This window comes from Lissotriton vulgaris, chromosome 5, assembly GCF_964263255.1.
Source record: "Lissotriton vulgaris chromosome 5, aLisVul1.2, whole genome shotgun sequence".
Classification (NCBI taxonomy): Eukaryota; Metazoa; Chordata; class Amphibia; order Caudata; family Salamandridae; genus Lissotriton; species Lissotriton vulgaris.
Window position 1 is genome coordinate 417,510,690 of NC_141693.1, and position 23,510 is coordinate 417,534,199.

The 23,510-nt window shown below is 49.1% G+C and overlaps 1 protein-coding gene across 1 annotated transcript in view; it reads left to right on the plus strand.

Annotated features, from left to right (window-relative positions):
• Positions 1–2,148: 2,148 nt before the first annotated feature.
• Positions 2,149–23,510, plus strand: part of LOC147710990 (uncharacterized) — a 151,037-nt gene continuing 129,675 nt past the window's right edge. Inside the window, exons 1-3 of the mRNA XM_086920088.1 lie at positions 2,149–2,296; positions 3,370–3,568; positions 7,703–7,811. Coding sequence (XP_086776214.1) covers positions 2,175–2,296; positions 3,370–3,568; positions 7,703–7,811 — 430 coding nt within the window. The 5' untranslated portion in view covers positions 2,149–2,174. The remainder of the gene's footprint in view (positions 2,297–3,369; positions 3,569–7,702; positions 7,812–23,510) is intronic.

The window sequence follows — 23,510 nt, forward strand, 5'->3', positions numbered from 1 at the left end:
GACAACACTGCATTGATTCTTTTGGATCTCTCTGCATCTTTCAAAACTGTTAGCCATAGGATCCTCATAAGCCACCTTCGCAACCTGGGCATCAGAGATACTGCTCTATCCCTACTAGCCGCCTTCCTCTCAGAGAGAGAACAGCAATTAGCCATAAACGGCTTTGTGTTAAAATCCTTCATCCTCCCATGTGGCGTCCCTCAAGGCACAACACTTCGTCACACACTGTTAAATCTTTAGATCACCCCTCTACTTACACTGATGAGAGAGTTTGGGGTTGCAGTGGTGTTGTATGCTGACGACACCCAAATCATTGTGTCAGTTTCAAGCAACTGTCCCCAGTCTGCTGAAAAATTCTGCAGCTGCATGGAAAACATCAGATCATTGATCCGTACGAACTGCCCAAGACTTAACTCAGGTAAAACTGAGGTTCTGCTGTTTGGCAAAAACAGCATATTCTGGTATCTAGATTGGTGGCCACAGAATCTAGGCCACCTTCCTACACCAGTGGGGAAAGTCAGAAATCTCAGAGTTACATTTGTCAGGTGACTTACTTTTTAAATCAATGTCAACCAAACCGCTTCGGAGGTGTTTCACCTCCAAAGGATCATCAGGAAAATTACGCCATTTACCCCCTCCCATCTTCAAAAACTCTTGGTCACAGCACTGACCTTGCCTAAATAAGGCTACTGCAACGGGCTTTATGTGAACCTACAGCAGAAATTATTGTCAAAACTTCAAACCCTGAAGAATCCGGCAGCACACCTTACCTTTGGCCTTCATAAGCATCAGTCAGATTCTACAGCACTACGTGTACTTAACTGACTTCCCATACGGAAAAAAATACCTTTAAGGCACTATGCATTGCCTATAGGACTCTGCACAATTCTCAGCCAGAATTTTTTATCCAGAATTTTAGATCGCATAGGCCCTCCAGATCACTCCGTTCTTCGAACCCAAAATACGCGATACTTCCAACATTCAAGAAAGCTCTTTGTGTTGAAAAAAGCTTTGTGACCAGCACTGCAAAGATCTGGAATTCCCTTCCTCTTAGCCTCAAAGAAGCCCAAAATCTCCTTCAATTTCGAAAGACCTTGAAAACCTGGCTCTTCAATCGCTATTCTTCCCCTCTTCCTAGACCCACCTGACTCTGGGTCCTTGCAAGGCAGTGCCAAGACCCCTTCGGGTATTCGAGCGCTATACAAAACATATTAACATAACATAACATTTGTAGAGCGCTACCTGTCACCCGTGGGATCTACAGGTGCTGAACAGATTATTCAACTGCTTTCAATCAAGTAAACAGATATTAACTGTTGAAAAAACTGGCAGTGTTGAGACACGGTTAGGGCCTGCTGATGAGAATAAAGTTATGTCTCCAATGACCCAAAGACATGTGAAGGGGCACTTTAGGAGAGATGAAGCCAGCACTTGTAAGTGTCAATCCGAGAGTTGTCTAAAGTATAGATGTGTGTTGGCCTCGATGCTCTCCAGTCTTTATATAACCGATTCACTCGATTGCCTAAATCTACGAGTGTTTAGCCCCCGAAATAGGGCTGCATGTGATTGTCACTCCTTATGTGTGCTGATAGCTTCTTTTTGAAGGACCAAGCGCCAATTAGCTTACAACAATAATCAGTGAAGCTGAGCCAGTTTAAATCTGAAAACTCCACCAATTTATAAAAAACTGTATTTGGTTGAATCTAAAAATAAACAGCGCAGATTATGCTAACTCTGCCCCACATTCTCCACCAGTAAATGCAGGATTGAAACTATTTCAACAACATTCCTGTTCTAGAAAAATTTCTCTTTACATAGTGGCATGTGATCAATACTTTGACTATACCACACTGTGGGGGCGATGACTTCACACATTATTTCTCAAAGGGTGGGCTGAGCCGCTGATTGTTGGCAGGAGAAGTCTTCTCATCTCATATCTCTCCTTGGACGAGTCATGCAAAATTAACTTTCTGGGATTTGATAATTGTGCTGTTCCCCAATTCAAGAAGTTCAAGCATAGTCTCAAGTAGTCCTTCATTTGAAAACTAAGGATGAACTGTGCCAGAAAGGAATCTTGAGAACGATTTCATTTCCCATGCATATTGAGTTAATTATATAATACTTTTTATTTTTTACTTTCAGGTCAACCACCGGCTCTGACTACAACAGAAAAAATGACCCAGCTTGAAGCAGAATCTAATGTGAAGTTGGGGCTGAGCCAGCGATACAAGTTGATGCTGCATCCAGTGTCAGCCGGTGCACAGAGCAGTGCCAAGGACTACGTACAGTTCCTTCAGTGAGTTTGTAGCAAACCTACTAAAGGTAGTCTGAGACGATTGTAATAGGAAATATCGAATCTGAACTATCAAGGAGGCACAATAGCATGATTACTGTATTGAGAGGCAAAATATCGAAGAGGTAGGTAAATATTTACTATTCTTATCTCCACATTTGCGTACTTTGAAGAGATCTATAGCCCCAAGGTATGTATATGTAGAGTAAGGTGTAGAAAATGTATAGAAATGTACCTTTTGATATTTTGTCACTCGGTTTTGTGGTCACCATATTGTGACCCGTTGATATTTTGGTTTCGATAATCCCAGCCTACACCAATTGAGACCAGTATTCTTCTTAATCTTGACCCTTATTCTTATTCACGTACCTTCATATCATCTTGTTGGATGAGGCTATTTATCTTCATACACTATTCTATTCTCTCCTTGAGTTTGCAGCTACTCACCTTCGTCACTCTTATTTGTAAACTCTCCATGCAAGAAGCTCTTCTTCTTCATTCTGCTTCCTCCTATTAAGTCTCTAGTATATTGAATTTTCATCTCCAGTTTGCCCCCTCCTATGTACCTCAAAATGTGGTGGCTTGTCACGATCCTATGATCCTCCACAAAGAATGGAAGCTACTCGTCTTAATAATTTGGCACGTTTCTAATCACTCCTCTGGGCAGTACACCTCATCTTTATCATGCTCCCTTGAATCCTCTCCATCCGAAGAGTTTTGCATCTTCATCAGGCACTTTTGTATCCTAATAATGTCAGAGGGCACTCCCATGTCTTTACATCCCTTTAGTTCTTGTCCTAAGAAGGACCCCTCATCATCATTATACACGCTTCTCCGCTTACCTTGAGATGGAGGCTCCCTATTTTCGTCATGTACTATTTTTTTTACCTCAATGGGACTGTCACACCTCCTCCTCATTGTGTTGAATTCATTTCCATCACCTTTAGTGCTCTGTTGATTTTAATTGTTCTGTAAGGTGGATTGTTTTATTTTAAACCATGCTCAAAAGGCTTTGTGAGTGGAGACCAAAGTCTTGTTATCTTCTAACACTCTTTTTTTTCCGAATTCCTTTAAAGGGACCAAGAACGAAAAGTCGGTCCTGATGGATTTCTGGACTCAAGGCGCTTCACCAATAGCTACATAATAAAAAGTGCGACTCCTCGGTCCAAAAGCCTGTCCCTTCTGAGTGGTTCACGAAACAGGACCGTTGTGGATCTCTCGGTAAAGAAAGCCAGAGACCTGGAGGAGCATGAACACAGATTAAAGGCCATTGAGGTAAGTAAGTATGCCAGTACTAGAGTACTGTTTCTGAGTTCAATTCTAGTGTGCTGGGACCTACTCAGCTGCAGAACAGCCCACTTCCAAACATAACATTTTTTACACAACGCATGTGCAATTTAATACATTGTTGTTTTTCAACTATTTAATGATTATTTCTTTCTGTCGCACTGCACACGTTCATTAGGACTGCACATTGTTTAGTAATATTGAAAAGTCAACCTCATTATTACTTTTAGATATATATTCAAATACTAATAACTTGAAATACTTTTTTTGCTGATTATAACAGTTCAATCTCATTGCTTCAAGTGACTAAATGCAAATAAAGCAAAATACGTATTTATTTTTTATCATTTAAGGCAATAAAACCCAATATTCCGAGTATTTCGGGTGCATTCAAATTATGTTTTTGTGTCCATTAGTCATAATAGCTTCCTAATTACTTTTTGGGATGTGGATTCAAATAAAGTTAACTGCTTGTTACTTTTCCACTCAATAATACAAATGCAAATCCCTTTGTTTCGTTGGCATTCTCACAGATAAAAGACTTTAGGCCTCACTGATATGTTAGTTTTAGGGTCGCATTTATATTTTGTTAGAGCAAAAACTCCGCCGTTATTCAGTACCCACCCAACCAAACCTGCAGTGTTCCCCTCTCTTTTAGAAATGGGGTGATCGTTAGGTTTGTGGCATGGCGGTGGCTTGTTTTTTCTATTGGAAAACCATGAAACTGGAGCCCTCTGCCACAGTCTTTCTGGTCAGTGCGTCACATCTCTGCACTCCTTAGGGCAGGAATTTCTGACATATATATTTTACTATCCAGGCCGGCCATGCACGCACAGGAGAACTGAGCAGGAGAAATGATGAATGGACACCAAGCATCAGGAGAAAACTCTGTGTATCAGGCCAAAACATTTTTATTTTAATTTACAAACTAAACATCCACTTTTACAATGGAACTGGAGATACACCCTACAGCACGATGAATAAAGGTGATACATTGTGATGGGCAATGTTATTTATTTTTTATTATTCCCTTCTCACATGCCCATTGTTGGGAGAATGGTTGAACTTTATACAACTTATTAGGAAGCACAATCTTCAATAAGATGGAAACATGATCATCCAGAAAGGGGGGCAAGTGGCCAGTTGAGTGGGTGGCTTCAGTGATAACCTGAACAAAATCTCCCAAGCTCAAATTCTCCAGCAGTTCAGATGCAGGGGGCTTATACTCATGACCGTCCCAACAATGCAGGAGAGGGGCACACATTTATTACACAGGTGGTTTGGGTGGCCTGATCAAAACATATTATGAATTAGCTATCACAGAAAACTGTCAATGAATTCAAATGCTCTAGAAAATTAGATCAGTTGCAAGTGCCATGTTTAGGTCGAAGATCTCACATTTGAAAACACTGGTTGGCGACAAATATATGCAAAACGAACAATTGATGGACAGAATGCAGAACCAATGTAAAACATTCACCCCAGTACAGAGAGATCTGGGCCTAAAGCCATCGTTTTTTTGCTCGCCATGCCATTCCAGTTTGGACCCAGCCATATGCAAATCAGCCTTGACCCTGCGCTCAAAGGGAACAGTCCACCCCGAACTGCCAGGCCAGGTCTTCCCTGGACTGGAAACAAGCATCCTAGGACCGGTTTTGGGCATTCAGCCCTCATCAGCCAGGATAGCTTGACTCCAGTGGCATGGGGAGCACGGGACCCACGTCTGGGCATACTCGTCCCACTCGGGGTGCCAAATGCAAAATATATTAAAGAGAATTTGGAGAAAGTCATGCAACCTATATAGTGACAAGACAGTGGATAGAGCATTCAAGGAGACCACAGAAACATATGTGGACACTGCCAGCTGTGTTTTTCCTTGAAGTGGTCAGCGTAGCTACTGCGGACAGCAGGCCAGTTAACGGCAGGAGTGATGGGTGTAATCCCTGGTCAAGGGGCAAATGGAACCCGAACTATCCTAACTGAGATGTACATAGGTTGTGACCCAAACAGACTGCATATAACACACTATTGACTGATTAACAACGAAACGATGCATGTATCACCACCCACAAGGGTTGCTGAAAAATGGAGTCTATCAATCGCCCAGCAGATTCTCTGCAGACAGACACACAGCGTAGAACCTGCCACTACCAGATGATGGAACTCTGATAGAGTATTAGGAGATGAAGTCCAAAGCAGTGATGGCCTGGCAGAAGAAACGTGAACTGGTACACTGTCAGAATCAAATCAACTGGACTGGGGCAAACGGAGGACAGAGAATGCCCAGGTGAAAGCTATCTGAAGAAAATAAGGAAGAGGTCTGTGCTCGGCGCATGTAGTTTTGGTTAAGAACAGCACCAATGGATGGCACAGCAGCTGGTTGTTAGCAGGGGGTTGGTAGTGACACTATGCACAGTTGACATGCTCACCCCATGTTCAGCTTGGCAATGTTGAATCCTCCATGAAGAACCACTGTTCAGCCAGCATTGAGCCTCTGTACCTTGACTGACATTCCTAGTGTCAAATCTGCAATCCACAATCAGCAAGTAGCTGTGTCTAGCTGTGTCTTAAGACAGACTTAAGTTAGGATTTTGTCTTAAGTCTGTCTTAAGTCTGTCTTTAGACAAACTTAAGACAAAAACCTAACTTCTGTGAATACCAAAAGTAGTAAGTTTAGGATTTTGTCTTAAGTTAGTTCTGTGAATCGGGCCCACAGTTACTGCTGTTTGGAACAGATCATTCGAATTACCTGCATGTAATAGAAGGGTAAATGCAGTTTTAGGTCTAAGATCTGAGGATTTGGGGAGGTGATCAAAAACCTAATGAGTGGGTGATCTGATCAGTTCTGACAGCAAGATCTGAGACAGAAATATTTTTGTTCCTAAGAATGTCAGATCTAGAGGTTTTACTTTTACATGTGTTGGATAAAAACCTACCCGTTTATATGACAGGAAAGTTAGCTTCCCAAACAAGATTCTGCTGGTGTGACTGCTCAGACCAGATTTTCAAAACACCTGAAATGGCTAGGTGGTTTAGCCAGATCAACAGCTGTGGAGATTGTTCATAAATGATTCAGCACATTCAGTGATATGTTTCCTGGTAAAAAAAAAACAGAGGAATAAGGAAAATGTTTAATTAGATGACCCTGAGAATGTACACAAAGTAATCACTCTCGATGACTGGCTCGCGGGAAATTATTATAACATTTGCTAAATTGTTACTTATGATCAAAATACCCCTCCTCTGCCTCTTACTTTGGCGAAATGATTCATTTTAACATTACAGTTTCTGAATTACTGAAATTTCAGAGCCTAGAAGCCGTTATTCAGCAATTAGTCAGTTAGAATGTGTTTGCATTGTAATTGTTGTTTTTGCACTTGTCAAGAGGCACAACAGTCAGTGCAAATTTGCACCCGTGGAAATCAGTCCACGTAGTCTGGAAATGGAATTATAAAATGTCACCACCTAAAACTAAACTATGCATTCTATCTGCTATTATGCCACACTGTGCACACATTGTCCCAAATCCAGACGATAAATTGAGCAGGACAAAAAAGCAGGTTGTCTGTTGTTTGGTTACATTGTGACTTTTATTCACATTGCATAAACTCATGTTAAATGTATTGGATATCCTTCTGAAAATTCCATCAGCAGCCAGTTTCGAACACAATGACATGCCTATATCCTTGCTACATTAGTATTCCCATCGTTTGTCAAGGTATAATGTGAATTTGCCTCCTAATATATTGATTACGTGAACATTAATGGAGGAGATGGAGCCCAGCGCCTAGAACTGCTCCCTCAGGAGGAACCAGGTTAGAATCCCAGTTTCCGCTCAACATCATTTGATTCTGGGCAAATTAGTTAACCTACCCGTGCTTCACAAGACCAAAAAACGTGTAACAAAGTTTGGTTCGGCTGTAACGTGCTCACATGCCCATGTGCCAGGTTCGTGCTACACAACTGCAAAATGGTATTTTCAATTGCGCTCTGGGCTGGTGAGAACATAACAATGCAGCCTTTAGTCTTACAACTCTTTCAAGTAACATGTGCGATGTGAAAACGTGTAGTTGGGTAATTATGAAATGCCCCGGAAACGTCATGTATACTTTTTCCCTGCAGAATGCTATGTGGCAGCATAAACAGGAGGAGAGGGAATTGAACCGGGCTCAGGGGGATGTGATGAAGAAGCAGCGCGCCCTGAAGAGGATGGTGAGGGACTGTGAAACAGGTAAGGAAGTCTGTTCTGTGTCCACTGTGACCACTGACTCATTGTCAGTGAAATTGCTCTCCCACCCTCGCAGCTCCACCATTAAGTTAGGTGCCCCTGCCCCTGCACTCTTGAGTGTGTTGGTGATCGAGGAACCTCCTCCACCGCAGGTTTCCCTGCGCCTCATCCCTGGTGGTTCAGTGGACCTCTGTCTCCTTTCTTTCTTTCTGCTCCCTCACTCGTTTTTCTCCCCTTTCTATCTTTCACCTTTCTGCACCTCTGCTCTTTTGCGCCTTATTTCTGCCCATTTTCCCTTTCTCTCCCTCTGCTCCTTCACTCGTTTTCACTCGTTTTCTCCCCCTTTCTATCTTTCACCTGTCTGCACCTCTGCTCTTTTGTGCACTATTTCTGCCCATTTTCCCTTTCTCTCCCTCTGCTCCTTCACTCGTTTTCACTCGTTTTTCTACCCTTTCTATCTTTCACCTTTCTGCTCTTTTCTGCATCTCTGCTCTTTTGTGCCTTATTTCTGCTTATTTTCCCTTTTTTCTTTATCCCTTCTTTCCTCCCTTTACCTTTCCCCGCCGCTGCTGCCCCCGTGGCCCTCCCCCCCCCCAGCGCGCCCGGCTCAATGCAGCTCCTCTCCCCACTCCCGCCTCCCAGCTGTCCAGCCCTCCCCGACCCCTACTTAATGGCGGCCACTGCAGGGACAGGCAAGCAAGACCACTGACTCATTGTCAGTGAAATTGCTCTCCCACCCTCGCAGCTCCACCATTAAGTGAGGTGCCCCTGCCCCTGCACTCTTGAGTATTGGTGATCAAGGCCCTCCTCCACCCGCAGGTTTCCCTGCGCCTCATCCCTGGGGGTCCAGTGGACCTCTGTCTTCTTTCTTTCTTTCTGCTCCTTCACTCGTTTTTCTCCCCTTTCTATCTTTCACCTTTCTGCACCTCTGCTCTTTTGCGCCTTATTTCTGCCCATTTTCCCTTTCTCTCCCTCTGCTCCTTCACTGGTTTTCACTGGTTTTCTCCCCCTTTCTATCTTTCACCTTTCTGCACCTCTGCTCTTTTGCGCCTTATTTCTGCCCATTTTCCTTTTCTCTCCCTCTGCTCCTTCACTGGTTTTCACTCCTTTTTTCCCCTTTCTATCTTTCACCTTTCTGCTCTTTTCTGCATCTCTGCTCTTTTGTGCCTTATTTCTGCTTATTTTCCCTTTTTTCTTTATCTCTTCTTTCCTCCCTTTACCTTTCCCCGCCGCTGCTGCCCCCGCGGCCCCTCCCCCCCAGCGCGACCGGCCCAATCCAGCTCCCCTCCCCGCCTCCCAGCTGTCCAGCCCTCCCCGACCCCTACTTAATGGCGGCCACTGCGGGCGCGCAGCTGGTGCACCGAAGGCGCGTCAAAGGCAAGCACGTCTGCGCCCATCTGTGACCCATCCGCGACCAGCACCAGGAACCCTGGACCTCCGCCCCGCCAACGCTACGACCCAGCAGCACTCCACGCACTCAACCCAGGCTGCAACAACAACTGCAAGCTAGCATCACCAGCCGACACCCATGGACCCTTCATCTGTCACCGCTGCCGGCACACCTGCAGCACCGCCAAGAACACGGATCCAGTACAACCTGTCCACAAGAACACAACCGAACCGAAGACCCTGCAATGCATCCTCCTCAACGTCCGATCCCTTCACAAACACACCACAGAAATCTGGGACCTTCTCGACAGCACCACCCCAGACGTAGCATTCTTCACCGAAACCTGGTCCAACACCACCTCGGGACTGGACATCGCCATCGCCATCCCCCAAGGATACAAGATCTCCAGGAAGGACCGCCCCACCCACCCAGGAGGAGGAATCGCCATCGTCCACAAATCCAGCCTCCGCCTGAGCACACTCCCTGACGAGTCCACAGAACTGATGGAACACCTTCACTTCAAGATACTGGCCAGCCCCACCGCCGCCCTCCAAGGAACCCTCATCTACCGACCCCCTGGACCCCGCGGACCCTTCGCCAACTCCATCACGGACATTATCTTCCCGCAGGCCATCGCATCCACCAACTACACCCTGCTGGGAGACCTCAACTTCCACCTCGACAATCAACTGGACCCCAACACCACATGCCTCCTGGACAACCTCCACAACATTGGACTCCGCCAGATCGTGACCGAGCCCACGCACTCAGCAGGACACACCCTCGACCCCCTCTTCACTACAGGAAACTCCATCACCTTTAGCCACACCACCGAACTACCATGGACCGACCATCGTTGCGTCCACTTCACCTTCAGAACACCCACCATCCACAGACACCAGCACCTGCTTCCACAAAGAAACTGGACCAAAATCACCGATGACCAGCTCACCTCCTCACTCAACAACTCCACCCCAACCCAACTAACGCGGAAAACGACGACCCCAACACTGTAGCCCGAACCCTGCATAGATGGATCTCGGACAGCACCAACACCATAGCCCCCCTCAATAAAAACAATAATACCCGTGCCAAGAAAGCCAGATGGTTTACCACCGAACTTCGAGAGTCCAGGCGCACATGCCGCCGCCTCGAAAAGGCCTGGAGAAACACCAAATTCACAGAAGCCCAGAGCAACTTCAGAGCCGCCACCAAAGCCCACCATCAACTCATCAGAGAAACGAGGAAAAAAGCGATTGAAGACAGAATCTCCACCCACGCACACAACAGCAAGGAACTCTTCAGCATCATCAAGGAGTTCGCCCAACCCACCAACGAGTCAACCGACATCCCTCCCTCACAAGACCTCTGCGACAAACTCAGCATCTTTTTCCACCACAAAATCAAGAGCATCTACGACACCTTCAACGAAGACAACCAACACACTGAACCCTCACCAACCACCCCCGACACCCGGAAACCAGCGATTGATGACTGGACAGCCCTCACCACCGAAGACACACTGAAGACAATGAAGTCAATCCACTCAGGGGCCCCCACGGACCCCTGCCCCCACCACATCTTCAACAGAGCCGCCAACGCCATCGCACCCATGCTCCGCCAAACCATCAACCGCTCCCTGGCGACCGCCTCGTTCCCCTACGACTGGAAACACGCCGAGATCAACCCCCTCCTAAAGAAACCCTCAGCGGACCCCACCGACCTCAAAAACTACAGACCCATTGTTAGACCTGTCTGACTTTTTGGCGAAGTCCCTCCTAATTTTTATTTATTTTGTCCCCTTTTTGCCCCTCATACCCTTGTTAATTTTTGTGTCTACTGACTTTTTGTAGGTGTTGGTCAGGGGGATAGGTGTTTTCTTCCCCCCTCATAATATTTTACCTCAGGCCCAGAGGCCTGTTCTGACAGGAAAGTTGGCACCACCTAAAATGGTGGCCACCAACTGCCCCAACTGTCACCAACAGAACTTGGCCATAGCCTAACATAGGGCATTCCAGAACCTTCTGGTCCATTCTGGACCACTGAAGGGCAGCCTATATAAGGCGGAATGCAGGGAAGCCATTTTGTGCTGACCAGAGAGTGGAGGAGTGAGGCAGTGGTGAGAGGAGGAGGACGCACTGGGAGCAGCTAGTTTGTCCTTGTGACAGACAGTCACTACAGGGAGACGTTCCCCCTTCAACCCCTGACCAATCCCTCCCAATCACCTTCTTTAACTGGAGAGTGTAATCCTCTGCCATTTTAGGATCCCCAGAGACTGTCCCAGAAGAAGGATCCCAGTGGAATCATAGCAGTAAGGGTTCCCCCTGTCCAGTTCAGCCTCTGGTTGCTGGCCGACTGCTGGACATCCTCCCCCCACCTAGCGCTACATCACCCCTGTGGCCATCTTCCTACCTGTGGGGGTAGAGGCAGAGAAGTGTCAAACTGTACTGCCCTGACTGGCGCGAGTCCAGCGGCGCCGTGTGGAGCAGTTGCTGGGTCTGGAGGTGAGGAGCCGATCTGTGGTGGTTCCCCTGGTCCCCGGAGTTGAGAGAAGTGAAGGGAGGCGCTGACGCGAGTGCGCGATCTCCAGGAAGGAGACGCTGCTCCCTCACGCATGCCCCCAGCGCTGCAGTGTCCCGGGTGCAGGAGGGGCCTATGACCGAGCAGGCCTGGGTGGGCGCGTCCTTCCCTGAAGCGAGGGCGGAGTACAGCGGAGTCGGAGCCGGCGCTACTGCGCAGGTCTAAGATCATAGTGACCCCGCCGAGCGTGAGGGAAAAGCACCGGCTGCCTCAGGAGACCCGGAGAGAGTCCCGCCTTCCCCCCGACTACCGCCGGAGTTGTGAGGTAATCTTCCCCTCGCTCGAGCGCCACACAGGGGGACCGGCGCGAGCGAGAGGGGAGAAGTAAAGGAGACAATTATAGACGGGAGAAGCAGGCAAAGTCCTTCCTCCGCTCGGGCACCGCCAGAGGAGCTGGCCGAGCCCAGAGGGGGAAGCGGAAAGGCCCGTTAGAGGCTTGGGGGCAGTTGAGAATTTGGCAACCCTTCCCCTCGAGCGCCACGCAGAGGAGCTGGCCCGAGGGGGGAGGAAAGAGCAGGAAAGTTAGCGTTACGGAGCGTCGAGAGGCGTGAGGGCCTTGCCTGTCTTGGTTCCCCGCCCCCCTTTGTCTGCTGTCCCCTACCAAGCCTGGTGCGAGGCGATCCCGGCCATAAACAAACAAGTAAGGAGTGGAAATACAGGGGGAGTGGCGTTAGTGCCTACAGAGCAGTAAAGTAGATACTGGTCAGTCAATCCCTGCTAACCTCAGGTTGGGGAGTAACATAAGGAAACCAGATCTAGCCATTGTGGTGAACTGATTAACTGAACTGTGTTTCAAGTAAATGAGAGTGAGGCTCTGGCCTAATTTAAGTAAGCTGAGTACAGTCATTACCTAAGCGAACCTTCTTAGTTCAACTGTAAGAAACTGCATTGTGATTCTCTTTGAAGCTGATTTAATGACAAATGAACTGTAATGTTGAACCTGACTGACTAAATTGCTTAGCAGTTTAAATGTTATTACTGTAATGATATTTGCTCTTGCTTATAGTGAGGTGTAGTTTTCTCCCAAGATTCTAGCGGAGTATATCTAGCCTAATGGATTCTAAGGTACAGTTATTCTAATGAAAAAGCGTGATCAGAATCCGGAAGTACAGTGACAGCTAGTAATGTAAAAAAGTGATTATCTGCTAGTAATTTAAAACGTGTAATTGCTGACCCTGAAAGTGATCTAAACTGATTTGAACTATTTATATGTGAGTTACTGATACTTGACAACACAGAGCATATTATTTTTATATAAAGCAGCACGTATTTTCATATAATTTTGGTGTAGTGTTTTTCTTTTTGAGTGCTATTGCGTGAAGTTACTCTTGGGTGGTCTGCAACCTTTACACTGTGCCTCTAAATGTTAGTCTTGCCCTAGGCCAGGCTACCTAATTCCAACATATTGGTGCCTAGCGGTGGGATTGCGGACTTGGTTGCAGCTACTTACTAGTAATTTGGCGTAATACACCCAACCTACACCAGGAGTTTTCTCCTTGCGGCCCTCCCAATTAGTCTTTTTGTTTTTTCTAAATTTATTCCTGGTGGTGGGTGGAGTTGGTTTTAGGTTACCCTCACCCTTCTGAAATTTCTGGTGTGTATCCAGGTTTGCCAGATTCACCATGGAGTTTGCGGTGGAAAACCTGGAAGTCTATTCCGTGCCCCAATTGAGAATGTTCTGCCAGCAAATGGGGGTCTTTTTCAAACATGGTGCTAGGAAGGGGGAGCTCCAGACTAGCCTTAGGGCCTGGGTGGAGGCACACCAAGAGACAAAGGAGGAGGATGAAGAGGTTGACCAGGGCACAGAAGGGGGGGTGGAGGAGTTATTCCGCCATGAGGGGGAAAACTTGCTCACCGGACCAGTGTCCTATTCCAGAAAGGGCAGTAGCATTTCTGGGAGAAGCCTAACAGAAGCTGAGCTCACCGATAGGAGGGAGAAAAGACAGCTAAAGTGGGAGCTGGCTAAGTTGGAACAGGAGAAAGAGGAGAGGAGGATGGTCCACGAGTTTAGGCTGAAGGAACTGGAGCTCCAAAGTCTACAACGGGGGTCCTCTCCTGTTAGGAATGGTGGCAGCGAACCGAAAGAGTCAGCCAGGGAGACCAAACCCTATATCCCAAAGGACCTGATAGCGAGCTTCAGTCAGGGGGATGATGTTGCTAAGTGGCTGGCCGCTTATGAGGTTTCTTTGAAGGTTCATGGAGTGCAGGAGAAGCACTGGGGGGGTAGTTTGTACAAGTACATGCCTCCTGCTGGTCGGGACACCTTGTTGGCCCTGGATCCAGAGGAACAGACAAACTACCCCACCATGAAGCTGGCGTTATTGAGGAAGTTCGGGCTCACCCCAGAGAGGTACCGACAGAAGTTTAGGGGGAGCCACAAGATGGGAACTCAGAACTGGGTGGACTTCCTTGATTACGCCAGAAAGGCTTTAGAGGGTTGGGTCAAGGGCAGTGAGGTAAAGGATTATGAGGGGCTGTACGATCTGTTTTTGAGAGAACACCTCCTCGAGAAATGTTTTCCCGAGCTGCGCCAACACCTGGTAGACAGCAAGCTGACCAATCCCCGGAAGCTTGCAGAGGAGGCGGACATCTGGACAAGTACCCGGGTGTCCACCAAGGGGACTGGAGGGGAATCTCAAAAAGCCGGACAGGGCGCCCCCCAGAAGAAGGAGGGGGGGGAGAAAAAGAAAGAGTTCTCTAAAGGTCCCCAAAATAACTTCCAAGGGAAGGGAGCAGGTTTCACCCCTAGGGCAAACCGGCCCCGGAACCCTCATCCTGGCCAGAGCCAGCAGCCCAGGGTTCTCCACTGTTTTGAATGCGGTGGCGTTGGACATTATAAGGGAGATGTCAGATGCCCAAAGAGACCACCCCCTCCCACCGGAGGAAAGTCACCGGGAGTAGCTAGTGTAGCGCTCGGGGAGGAGATGCCCTTAGATAAGGGGGGTGAGTGGGCGGGTGTCACCTTAGTGTCCCTGGGAGAGCGGGAGATGGTGCCAAAGATCCAGGTGCCCCCAAATACTACAAAGTATGGGCAATGGGTTACCATCAATGGCCAGAGAGGGGAGGCTCTGAGGGATACAGGAGCCAGCATGACTATGGTGAGAAGTCAGCTGGTGTCCCCAGAGCAGGTTGTTCCTAATGTACTCCACCCCGCCGCGATGGCTGACGGCAGAATGGGCCACTATCCAGTGGCTGAGGTTCCCTTTGAGTGGGAGGGGGTTGCAGGTTCACTTCGAGTTGCCGTAAGCCCTGCCGTGCCAGTCGATTGTCTGTTGGGGAATGACATGGAACACAATACTTGGAGAGAGGTGGAATACCGGACGCATTCTGCGATGCTGGGTACACCTGACTGGGCCTGTGTCAGCACACGGTCTGCGACTGCCCGGAGAGGGAGTTCGCCTGGGTTGGAGCCTGGAACAATGGCCCAACCCGCTGCTAAGAAGGGACAGACCCGGAGACAGAGAAAGCCTGCTCCGGCTTCCACACCCCATGAGATAGATCGGCCACCTGCGGTGGTGGACCAGGAGTCCGTGGAGGGGGAAGTAGACTCTCTGGAGGATTTACCCATCCCTGCGGAGTGGCATGTGGAGGGAGGTCCTACCAGGGAGGAATTCTGTAAGGGGCAGAGGGAGTGCCCCACCCTTGAGGGACTGAGGCGACAGGCTGAAGCCCAAGCAGCAGGTGATGTTACGGGACATTACCATATTTACTGGGAGGATGGACTTCTCTACAGTGAACCCAAGGTACCCTTGCCTGGTTCATCAAGGGCCTTGGTAGTCCCGCAACAGTACCGAGCCTTTCTTTTGGAACTGGCTCATGCCATACCCCTGGCAGGACACTTAGGTCAGGACAAGACCTTTGCCCGGCTTGTCCTCCACTTTTACTGGCCTCGAATGAAAGTGGCGTCCGACACATACTGTAGGACATGTGTAACCTGCCAGGCCAGTGGGAAAACAGGGGTGAAGCTAAAAGCTCCCCTGGAACCACTTCCAGTCGTTAGCACCCCCTTTGAGAGGGTGGGCATCGACATTGTAGGGCCTTTGGATCCACCAACAGCAGCTGGTCACAGGTTTATCCTGGTACTGGTGGATCATGCCACACGGTACCCAGAGGCAATACCTCTGAGGACAGTCACTGCACCTGTAGTGGCAAGAGCCCTAATGGGAATCTTTACCCGAGTGGGATTTCCCAAGGAAGTTGTGTCCGACAGGGGGACCAACTTCCTGTCAGCTTACATGCGGGCAATGTGGAAGGAGTGTGGAGTGACCTACCGGTTCACCACTCCTTATCACCCCCAGTCAAATGGACTGGTTGAGAGGTTCAATAAGACCTTGAAGGGCATGATCAGAAGTCTGCCCGAGAGCCTGCGGAGGAAATGGGATGTCCTCCTACCCTGTTTACTCTTTTCCTACAGGGAAGTGCCCCAGAAGGGAGTGGGCTTCAGCCCCTTTGAGCTTCTGTATGGGCACCCTGTACGCGGTCCTCTCAGCCTGGTGAAGGATGGTTGGGAGAAATCTCCCAGGAAACCCCCCCAGGATGTGGTGAGCTACATGCTGGCCTTCAGGAGCCAAATGGCGAAGTTGTGGAAGCAAGCTTCTGACAACTTGGAGGCCAGCCAGGCAGTCATGAAGGAGTGGTACGACCACAATGCTCACCAGGTGGAACTGGAGCCTGGACAGAAAGTGTGGGTGATGGAGCCTGGAGAGCTTAGCGCCCTCCAGGATCGCTGGACAGGCCCCTTTGAGGTGTTGGAAAAGAAGGGTAAGGCCACATACCTGGTGGACCTTAAGACCCCTCGACAGCCCCTACGGGTGCTACACGCCAACCGACTCAAGCCCCACCATGAGAGGCCCGAAGTCATGCTGATGATGGTGACTGACGGGGGAGAGGAAGCGGAAAGCGAACCTCTCCCAGATCTCTTTTCGTCCCAAGAGAAGGATGGGTCAGTGGAGGGAGTGAATCTCTCTCCTACTCTCACTCCTGAGCAACGGGAGGACTGCCGCCAGATACTGGAGCAGTACTCTTCGTTGTTCTCCCTTGTCCCGGGAAGGACCCACCTGTGTACCCATGATGTGGACACAGGAGACAGCCCACCAGTGAAGTCCAAGACCTACCGGCTGTCTGACAAGGTGAAGGCTAGCATACATGGAGAAGTTGCCAAGATGCTAGAGCTGGGAGTAATTGAACCTTCCAACAGCCCTTGGTCCAGTCCGGTGGTGCTCGTGCCAAAAGCCGCACCACCAGGCACCACACCTGAACTGAGGTTCTGTGTGGATTACCGAGGACTGAATTCAGTGACAAGGACTGATGCTCATCCGATCCCTAGGGCGGATGAATTGATTGACCGGCTAGGAGCTGCCCAATATCTGAGTACCTTTGACCTCACTTCAGGGTACTGGCAGATCTCCTTGACAGATGGAGCAAGGGAAAGGTCAGCCTTCTCCACGCCTGAGGGACACTACCAGTTCTGTGTGATGCCCTTTGGGCTCAAGAACGCCCCTGCCACATTTCAGCGGCTGGTGAACCAGGTCCTCTCTGGAATGGAGAGTTTCTCTGCTGCTTACTTGGATGACATTGCTGTCTTCAGTAGCAGTTGGGAGGACCATCTGCAGCATTTGCAGGCCGTTCTCCAGGCCCTGAGACAAGCTGGATTGACCATCAAAGCCAGCAAATGCCAGATTGGGCAGGGGTCGGTTGTGTACCTTGGACACTTGGTGGGTAGGGGGACTGTGCAGCCCCTGCAGGCGAAGATTGAGGCAATCATGGCCTGGGAACCCCCCAAGACACAGACTGAGGTCTGAGCTTTCCTGGGCCTCACAGGATACTACTGTCGCTTTGTGAAGGGGTATGGCACTATTGTAGCGCCCCTCACAGAGCTCACCTCCAAGAAACAACCTCGACGGGTAGTTTGGACAAAGGCTTGTCAGCAAGCCTTTGAAAAGTTGAAACAGGCAATGTGTGCGGCACCGGTCCTGAGGGCCCCAGACTTCTCCAAGGAGTTCATTGTCCAAACGGATGCATCAGAACATGGCATTGGGGCAGTGTTATCGCAACTCAATGAAGAGGGCCTGGATCAACCTGTAGTCTTCTTATCCAGGAGGCTGCTTCCCCGGGAACAGAAGTGGAGTGCCATTGAAAGGGAAGCTTTTGCGATGGTGTGGGCTCTGAAGAAGTTGCGGCCATACCTCTTTGGCTCGCACTTCCTGGTTCAGACTGACCACCGACCCCTTCGTTGGCTGATGCAAATGAAGGGGGAAAATCCCAAGTTGTTGAGGTGGTCCATCTCCCTACAGGGAATGGACTTCCGGGTGGAACATCGGCCTGGAGTGGACCACGCCAATGCAGACGGTCTCTCCAGGTATTTCCGCCTTAGTGATGAGGACTCCCAAGGGGTTGGGTAGTTCTCCCCACTTTCAGCTGGGGGGGACGCGTGTTAGACCTGTCTGACTTTTTGGCGAAGTCCCTCCTAATTTTTATTTATTTTGTCCCCTTTTTGCCCCTCATACCCTTGTTAATTTTTGTGTCTACTGACTTTTTGTAGGTGTTGGTCAGGGGGATAGGTGTTTTCTTCCCCCCTCATAATATTTTACCTCAGGCCCAGAGGCCTGTTCTGACAGGAAAGTTGGCACCACCTAAAATGGTGGCCACCAACTGCCCCAACTGTCACCAACAGAACTTGGCCATAGCCTAACATAGGGCATTCCAGAACCTTCTGGTCCATTCTGGACCACTGAAGGGCAGCCTATATAAGGCGGAATGCAGGGAAGCCATTTTGTGCTGACCAGAGAGTGGAGGAGTGAGGCAGTGGTGAGAGGAGGAGGACGCACTGGGAGCAGCTAGTTTGTCCTTGTGACAGACAGTCACTACAGGGAGACGTTCCCCCTTCAACCCCTGACCAATCCCTCCCAATCACCTTCTTTAACTGGAGAGTGTAATCCTCTGCCATTTTAGGATCCCCAGAGACTGTCCCAGAAGAAGGATCCCAGTGGAATCATAGCAGTAAGGGTTCCCCCTGTCCAGTTCAGCCTCTGGTTGCTGGCCGACTGCTGGACATCCTCCCCCCACCTAGCGCTACATCACCCCTGTGGCCATCTTCCTACCTGTGGGGGTAGAGGCAGAGAAGTGTCAAACTGTACTGCCCTGACTGGCGCGAGTCCAGCGGCGCCGTGTGGAGCAGTTGCTGGGTCTGGAGGTGAGGAGCCGATCTGTGGTGGTTTCCCTGGTCCCCGGAGTTGAGAGAAGTGAAGGGAGGCGCTGACGCGAGTGCGCGATCTCCAGGAAGGAGACGCTGCTCCCTCGCGCATGCCCCCAGCGCTGCAGTGTCCCGGGTGCAGGAGGGGCCTATGACCGAGCAGGCCTGGGTGGGCGCGTCCTTCCCTGAAGCGAGGGCGGAGTACAGCGGAGTCGGAGCCGGCGCTACTGCGCAGGTCTAAGATCATAGTGACCCCGCCGAGCGTGAGGGAAAAGCACCGGCTGCCTCAGGAGACCCGGAGAGAGTCCCGCCTTCCCCCCGACTACCGCCGGAGTTGTGAGGTAATCTTCCCCTCGCTCGAGCGCCACACAGGGGGACCGGCGCGAGCGAGAGGGGAGAAGTAAAGGAGACAATTATAGACGGGAGAAGCAGGCAAAGTCCTTCCTCCGCTCGGGCACCGCCAGAGGAGCTGGCCGAGCCCAGAGGGGGAAGCGGAAAGGCCCGTTAGAGGCTTGGGGGCAGTTGAGAATTTGGCAACCCTTCCCCTCGAGCGCCACGCAGAGGAGCTGGCCCGAGGGGGGAGGAAAGAGCAGGAAAGTTAGCGTTACGGAGCGCCGGGAGGCGTGAGGGCCTTGCCTGTCTTGGTTCCCCGCCCCCCTTTGTCTGCTGTCCCCTACCAAGCCTGGTGCGAGGCGATCCCGGCCATAAACAAACAAGTAAGGAGTGGAAATACAGGGGGAGTGGCGCTAGTGCCTACAGAGCAGTAAAGTAGATACTGGTCAGTCAATCCCTGCTAACCTCAGGTTGGGGAGTAACATAAGGAAACCAGATCTAGCCATTGTGGTGAACTGATTAACTGAACTGTGTTTCAAGTAAATGAGAGTGAGGCTCTGGCCTAATTTAAGTAAGCTGAGTACAGTCATTACCTAAGCGAACCTTCTTAGTTCAACTGTAAGAAACTGCATTGTGATTCTCTTTGAAGCTGATTTAATGACAAATGAACTGTAATGTTGAACCTGACTGACTAAATTGCTTAGCAGTTTAAATGTTATTACTGTAATGATATTTGCTCTTGCTTATAGTGAGGTGTAGTTTTCTCCCAAGATTCTAGCGGAGTATATCTAGCCTAATGGATTCTAAGGTACAGTTATTCTAATGAAAAAGCGTGATCAGAATCCGGAAGTACAGTGACAGCTAGTAATGTAAAAAAGTGATTATCTGCTAGTAATTTAAAACGTGTAATTGCTGACCCTGAAAGTGATCTAAACTGATTTGAACTATTTATATGTGAGTTACTGATACTTGACAACACAGAGCATATTATTTTTATATAAAGCAGCACGTATTTTCATATAATTTTGGTGTAGTGTTTTTCTTTTTGAGTGCTATTGCGTGAAGTTACTCTTGGGTGGTCTGCAACCTTTACACTGTGCCTCTAAATGTTAGTCTTGCCCTAGGCCAGGCTACCTAATTCCAACACCCATCTCCCTGCTCCAGTTCCCAGCGAAAGTCATTGAGAAAGCCATCAACAGCCAACTCGCCACATTCATTGAAGAACACAACATCCTCGACTCCTCCCAATCCGGCTTCAGAAAAAACCACAGTACGGAAACCGCCCTCCTCGCCGCAACAGACAACATCCGCACCTTACTGGACAAAGGAGAAACAGTAGCCCTCATCCTCCTCGACCTATCAGCGGCGTTCGACACAGTCTCCCACCGCACCCTAATACGCAGACTCTACGATGCAGGAATCCAGGACAAGGCCCTCGACTGGATCTGCTCCTTCCTCTCCGGCAGGACGCAGCGGGTCAGACTCCCCTCTTTCCTCTCAGACCCCACACCCACCACCTGCGGAGTCCCCCAGGGCTCCTCCCTCAGCCCGACGCTCTTCAACGTCTACATGGCTCCACTTGCCCCCATCGTCAGAACCTACGGACTCAACATCGTGTCATATGCAGACGACACCCAGCTCATCCTCTCCCTATCCAACAAGCCCAACACCGCCAGACGCAACTTTCGAGAAGGCATGGAAGTCGTCGCCAAATGGATGAAAAACAGCTGCCTACAACTAAACAGCGAGAAAAAAGAGAGGAGCCAGGCCCTTATGGACAGGTGAAGAGGCTGGACCCTATTATATTTGAACACCAAAAAGTTACCTCTCACACCTATATTTTAAACCACATTTGCGGAAAAGTTGAGCACACCAATAGTCGTGATCAACGAGGTATTTTTATTTATACCGAACCAATCTAGGAATTAATCAAGTTTAAACAAACATGTTTTCACACATAAAGACACATAGATACGAGAATTATTTACAATGTGAATATGAAATGCATTCAAAAAAACAAAATATGATCCTGGTTCGTCATTTTTAGTGGGAGAAAGAACCCATAGTGTTCTGATTTTTAATTCAATTCCGTTCTTTCTCGACAGACAGAACTTCACTTGTGCCCTGATGAGATTCCAGAAACTTTTCCCTGGAATCGAAACGCGTCGGTTTTGTCTTGTCTCTGAATTATCATTGATTTTTGCTTTCAAATGGTTTTGCTCAATAGAACCAGGATCATATTTTGTTTTTTTGAATGCATTTCATATTCACATTGTAAATAATTCTCGTATCTATGTGTCTTTATGTGTGAAAACATGTTTGTTTAAACTTGATTAATTCCTAGATTGGTTCGGTATAAATAAAAATACCTTGTTGATCACGACTATTGGTGTGCTCAACTTTTCCGCAAATGTGGTTTAAAATATAGGTGTGAGAGGCAACTTTTTGGTGTTCAAATACAACTAAACAGCAACAAAACTGAAGTACTCATCATGGGCCCAAACCCCAACGCCTGAAGCGACACCTGGTGACCCACCGCCCTCGGAAACCCGCCAACCCCCACAGACCACGCTTGCAACCTGGGAATCATCCTGGACTCCGAGCTCAAAATGGACCACCAGATCAACTCTGTCTCATCTTCCTGCTTCCACACCCTCCGCCTCCTTCGTAAGACCTTCAAATGGATCCCCCTCGAACACCAAAAGACAGTCACTCACGCCCTGGTTACCAGCAGACTCGACTACGGCAATGCACTCTACGCCGGAATAAACAAAAACCTAATTCGCAAGCTACAGAACATCCAGTACGCCGCCCCAAGACAGGTCCTCAACCTGCCAAAACACTGCCACATCTCCCAGCACCTGGGCACACTCCACTGGCTCCCCGTCGAGGCGAGAATCACCTTTAAGCTGCTCACCCACGCACACTAGGCATGGGCGGAAAATCCGTTCCGCTCGCGGATTTTGCGGATTTTCGGGAAATCCGCAATCCGCGAGATTTGCGAATTTCCCGCAAAATCCGCAAATCCGCGAGCAGCGGATTTTGCTCGCACTGCTCGCACTGTTCGCGTGAGTTCGCGCCCCGCGAATAAGTGCAAAATTGCAGAAATACGATCTTAGCAAAACTGAAAGTAACTACTTACCAGGTTCAAAAGTTCAGGCTCATCATTAGTAGCCATTTCCTGTAGTGCTTCCTGAGGGGCCCCTCCAGAGTTCAGTTGCCAGTTGAAACTATTATGTGACCCTGCTCTGAACCTCAGAATAGTTACACATATGCCACAAAGGTCCTGAATTACAGCTAAGGGAGACAAGCAGGAGCCAGGCTGGAAGTTAAAATCCATTAATCAGCCCCTAATTCATTATTGTCAGTTGGGGCAGGGCAGGTGTTGTAACTAATTTTGCAACAATGAAAGCACTTAGCAAGTGCAAAAGATCACTAATCAGGGCGCACTAAGGAAGCAGGTGCCAGCTAAAAAAATATTCTGTGACACATTAATCAGCCCCAAATTAATTCAGGTCACTTGAGGCAGGGAAGGTGTGCTTTGCTTTGCCGAAAATAATGTACACTGGACAACCAGAGGGTGTGGTGATGAAACAGAGGGTGGCATGGGTGGGCCAGAGGGTGGCATGAGTAGTCAGAGAGTGGCAGTGGTGACAGAGAGTGGCAGTGATGAAGAAGAGTGTCCCAAACAGGCTGGACACGTAGAAACAACAAGTTCGCGAAACTTGCGACCCGACAGGTAAGTTCGCAATTTGCGAAAGTGTACAAAACCCTCGCGAACTGCAGAAACACGGGCGAACACAAAAAAAAAAAAAATCCGCAAATTCGCGGGAATTCGCGGATTTTGCGGATTGCGAATCCGCAAATCCGCAAAATTCGCGAACGCGAGATCCGCAAAATTCGCTCATGCTTAACGCACACAAGGCCCTCCACGGCACCGGACCAACATACCTGAACAGCCGACTCAAATATCCACACACCCCAAAGGACCCTACGATCAGCCCAGTTTTCCTACGCCGTGGTCCCCCGCACCAGAAAGACCAGATCGGGAGGCCGCTCCTTCTCCTTCCTCGCGGCCAAAGCATGGAACGCCCTTCCGCTCCACCTCAGACAGACAACATCGCTCCCCATCTTCGCAAGAAACCTCAAAACCGGGCTCTTCGACAGACCCCCTCCTTGATGGAATGGAACCTGCACCCCCCAAACC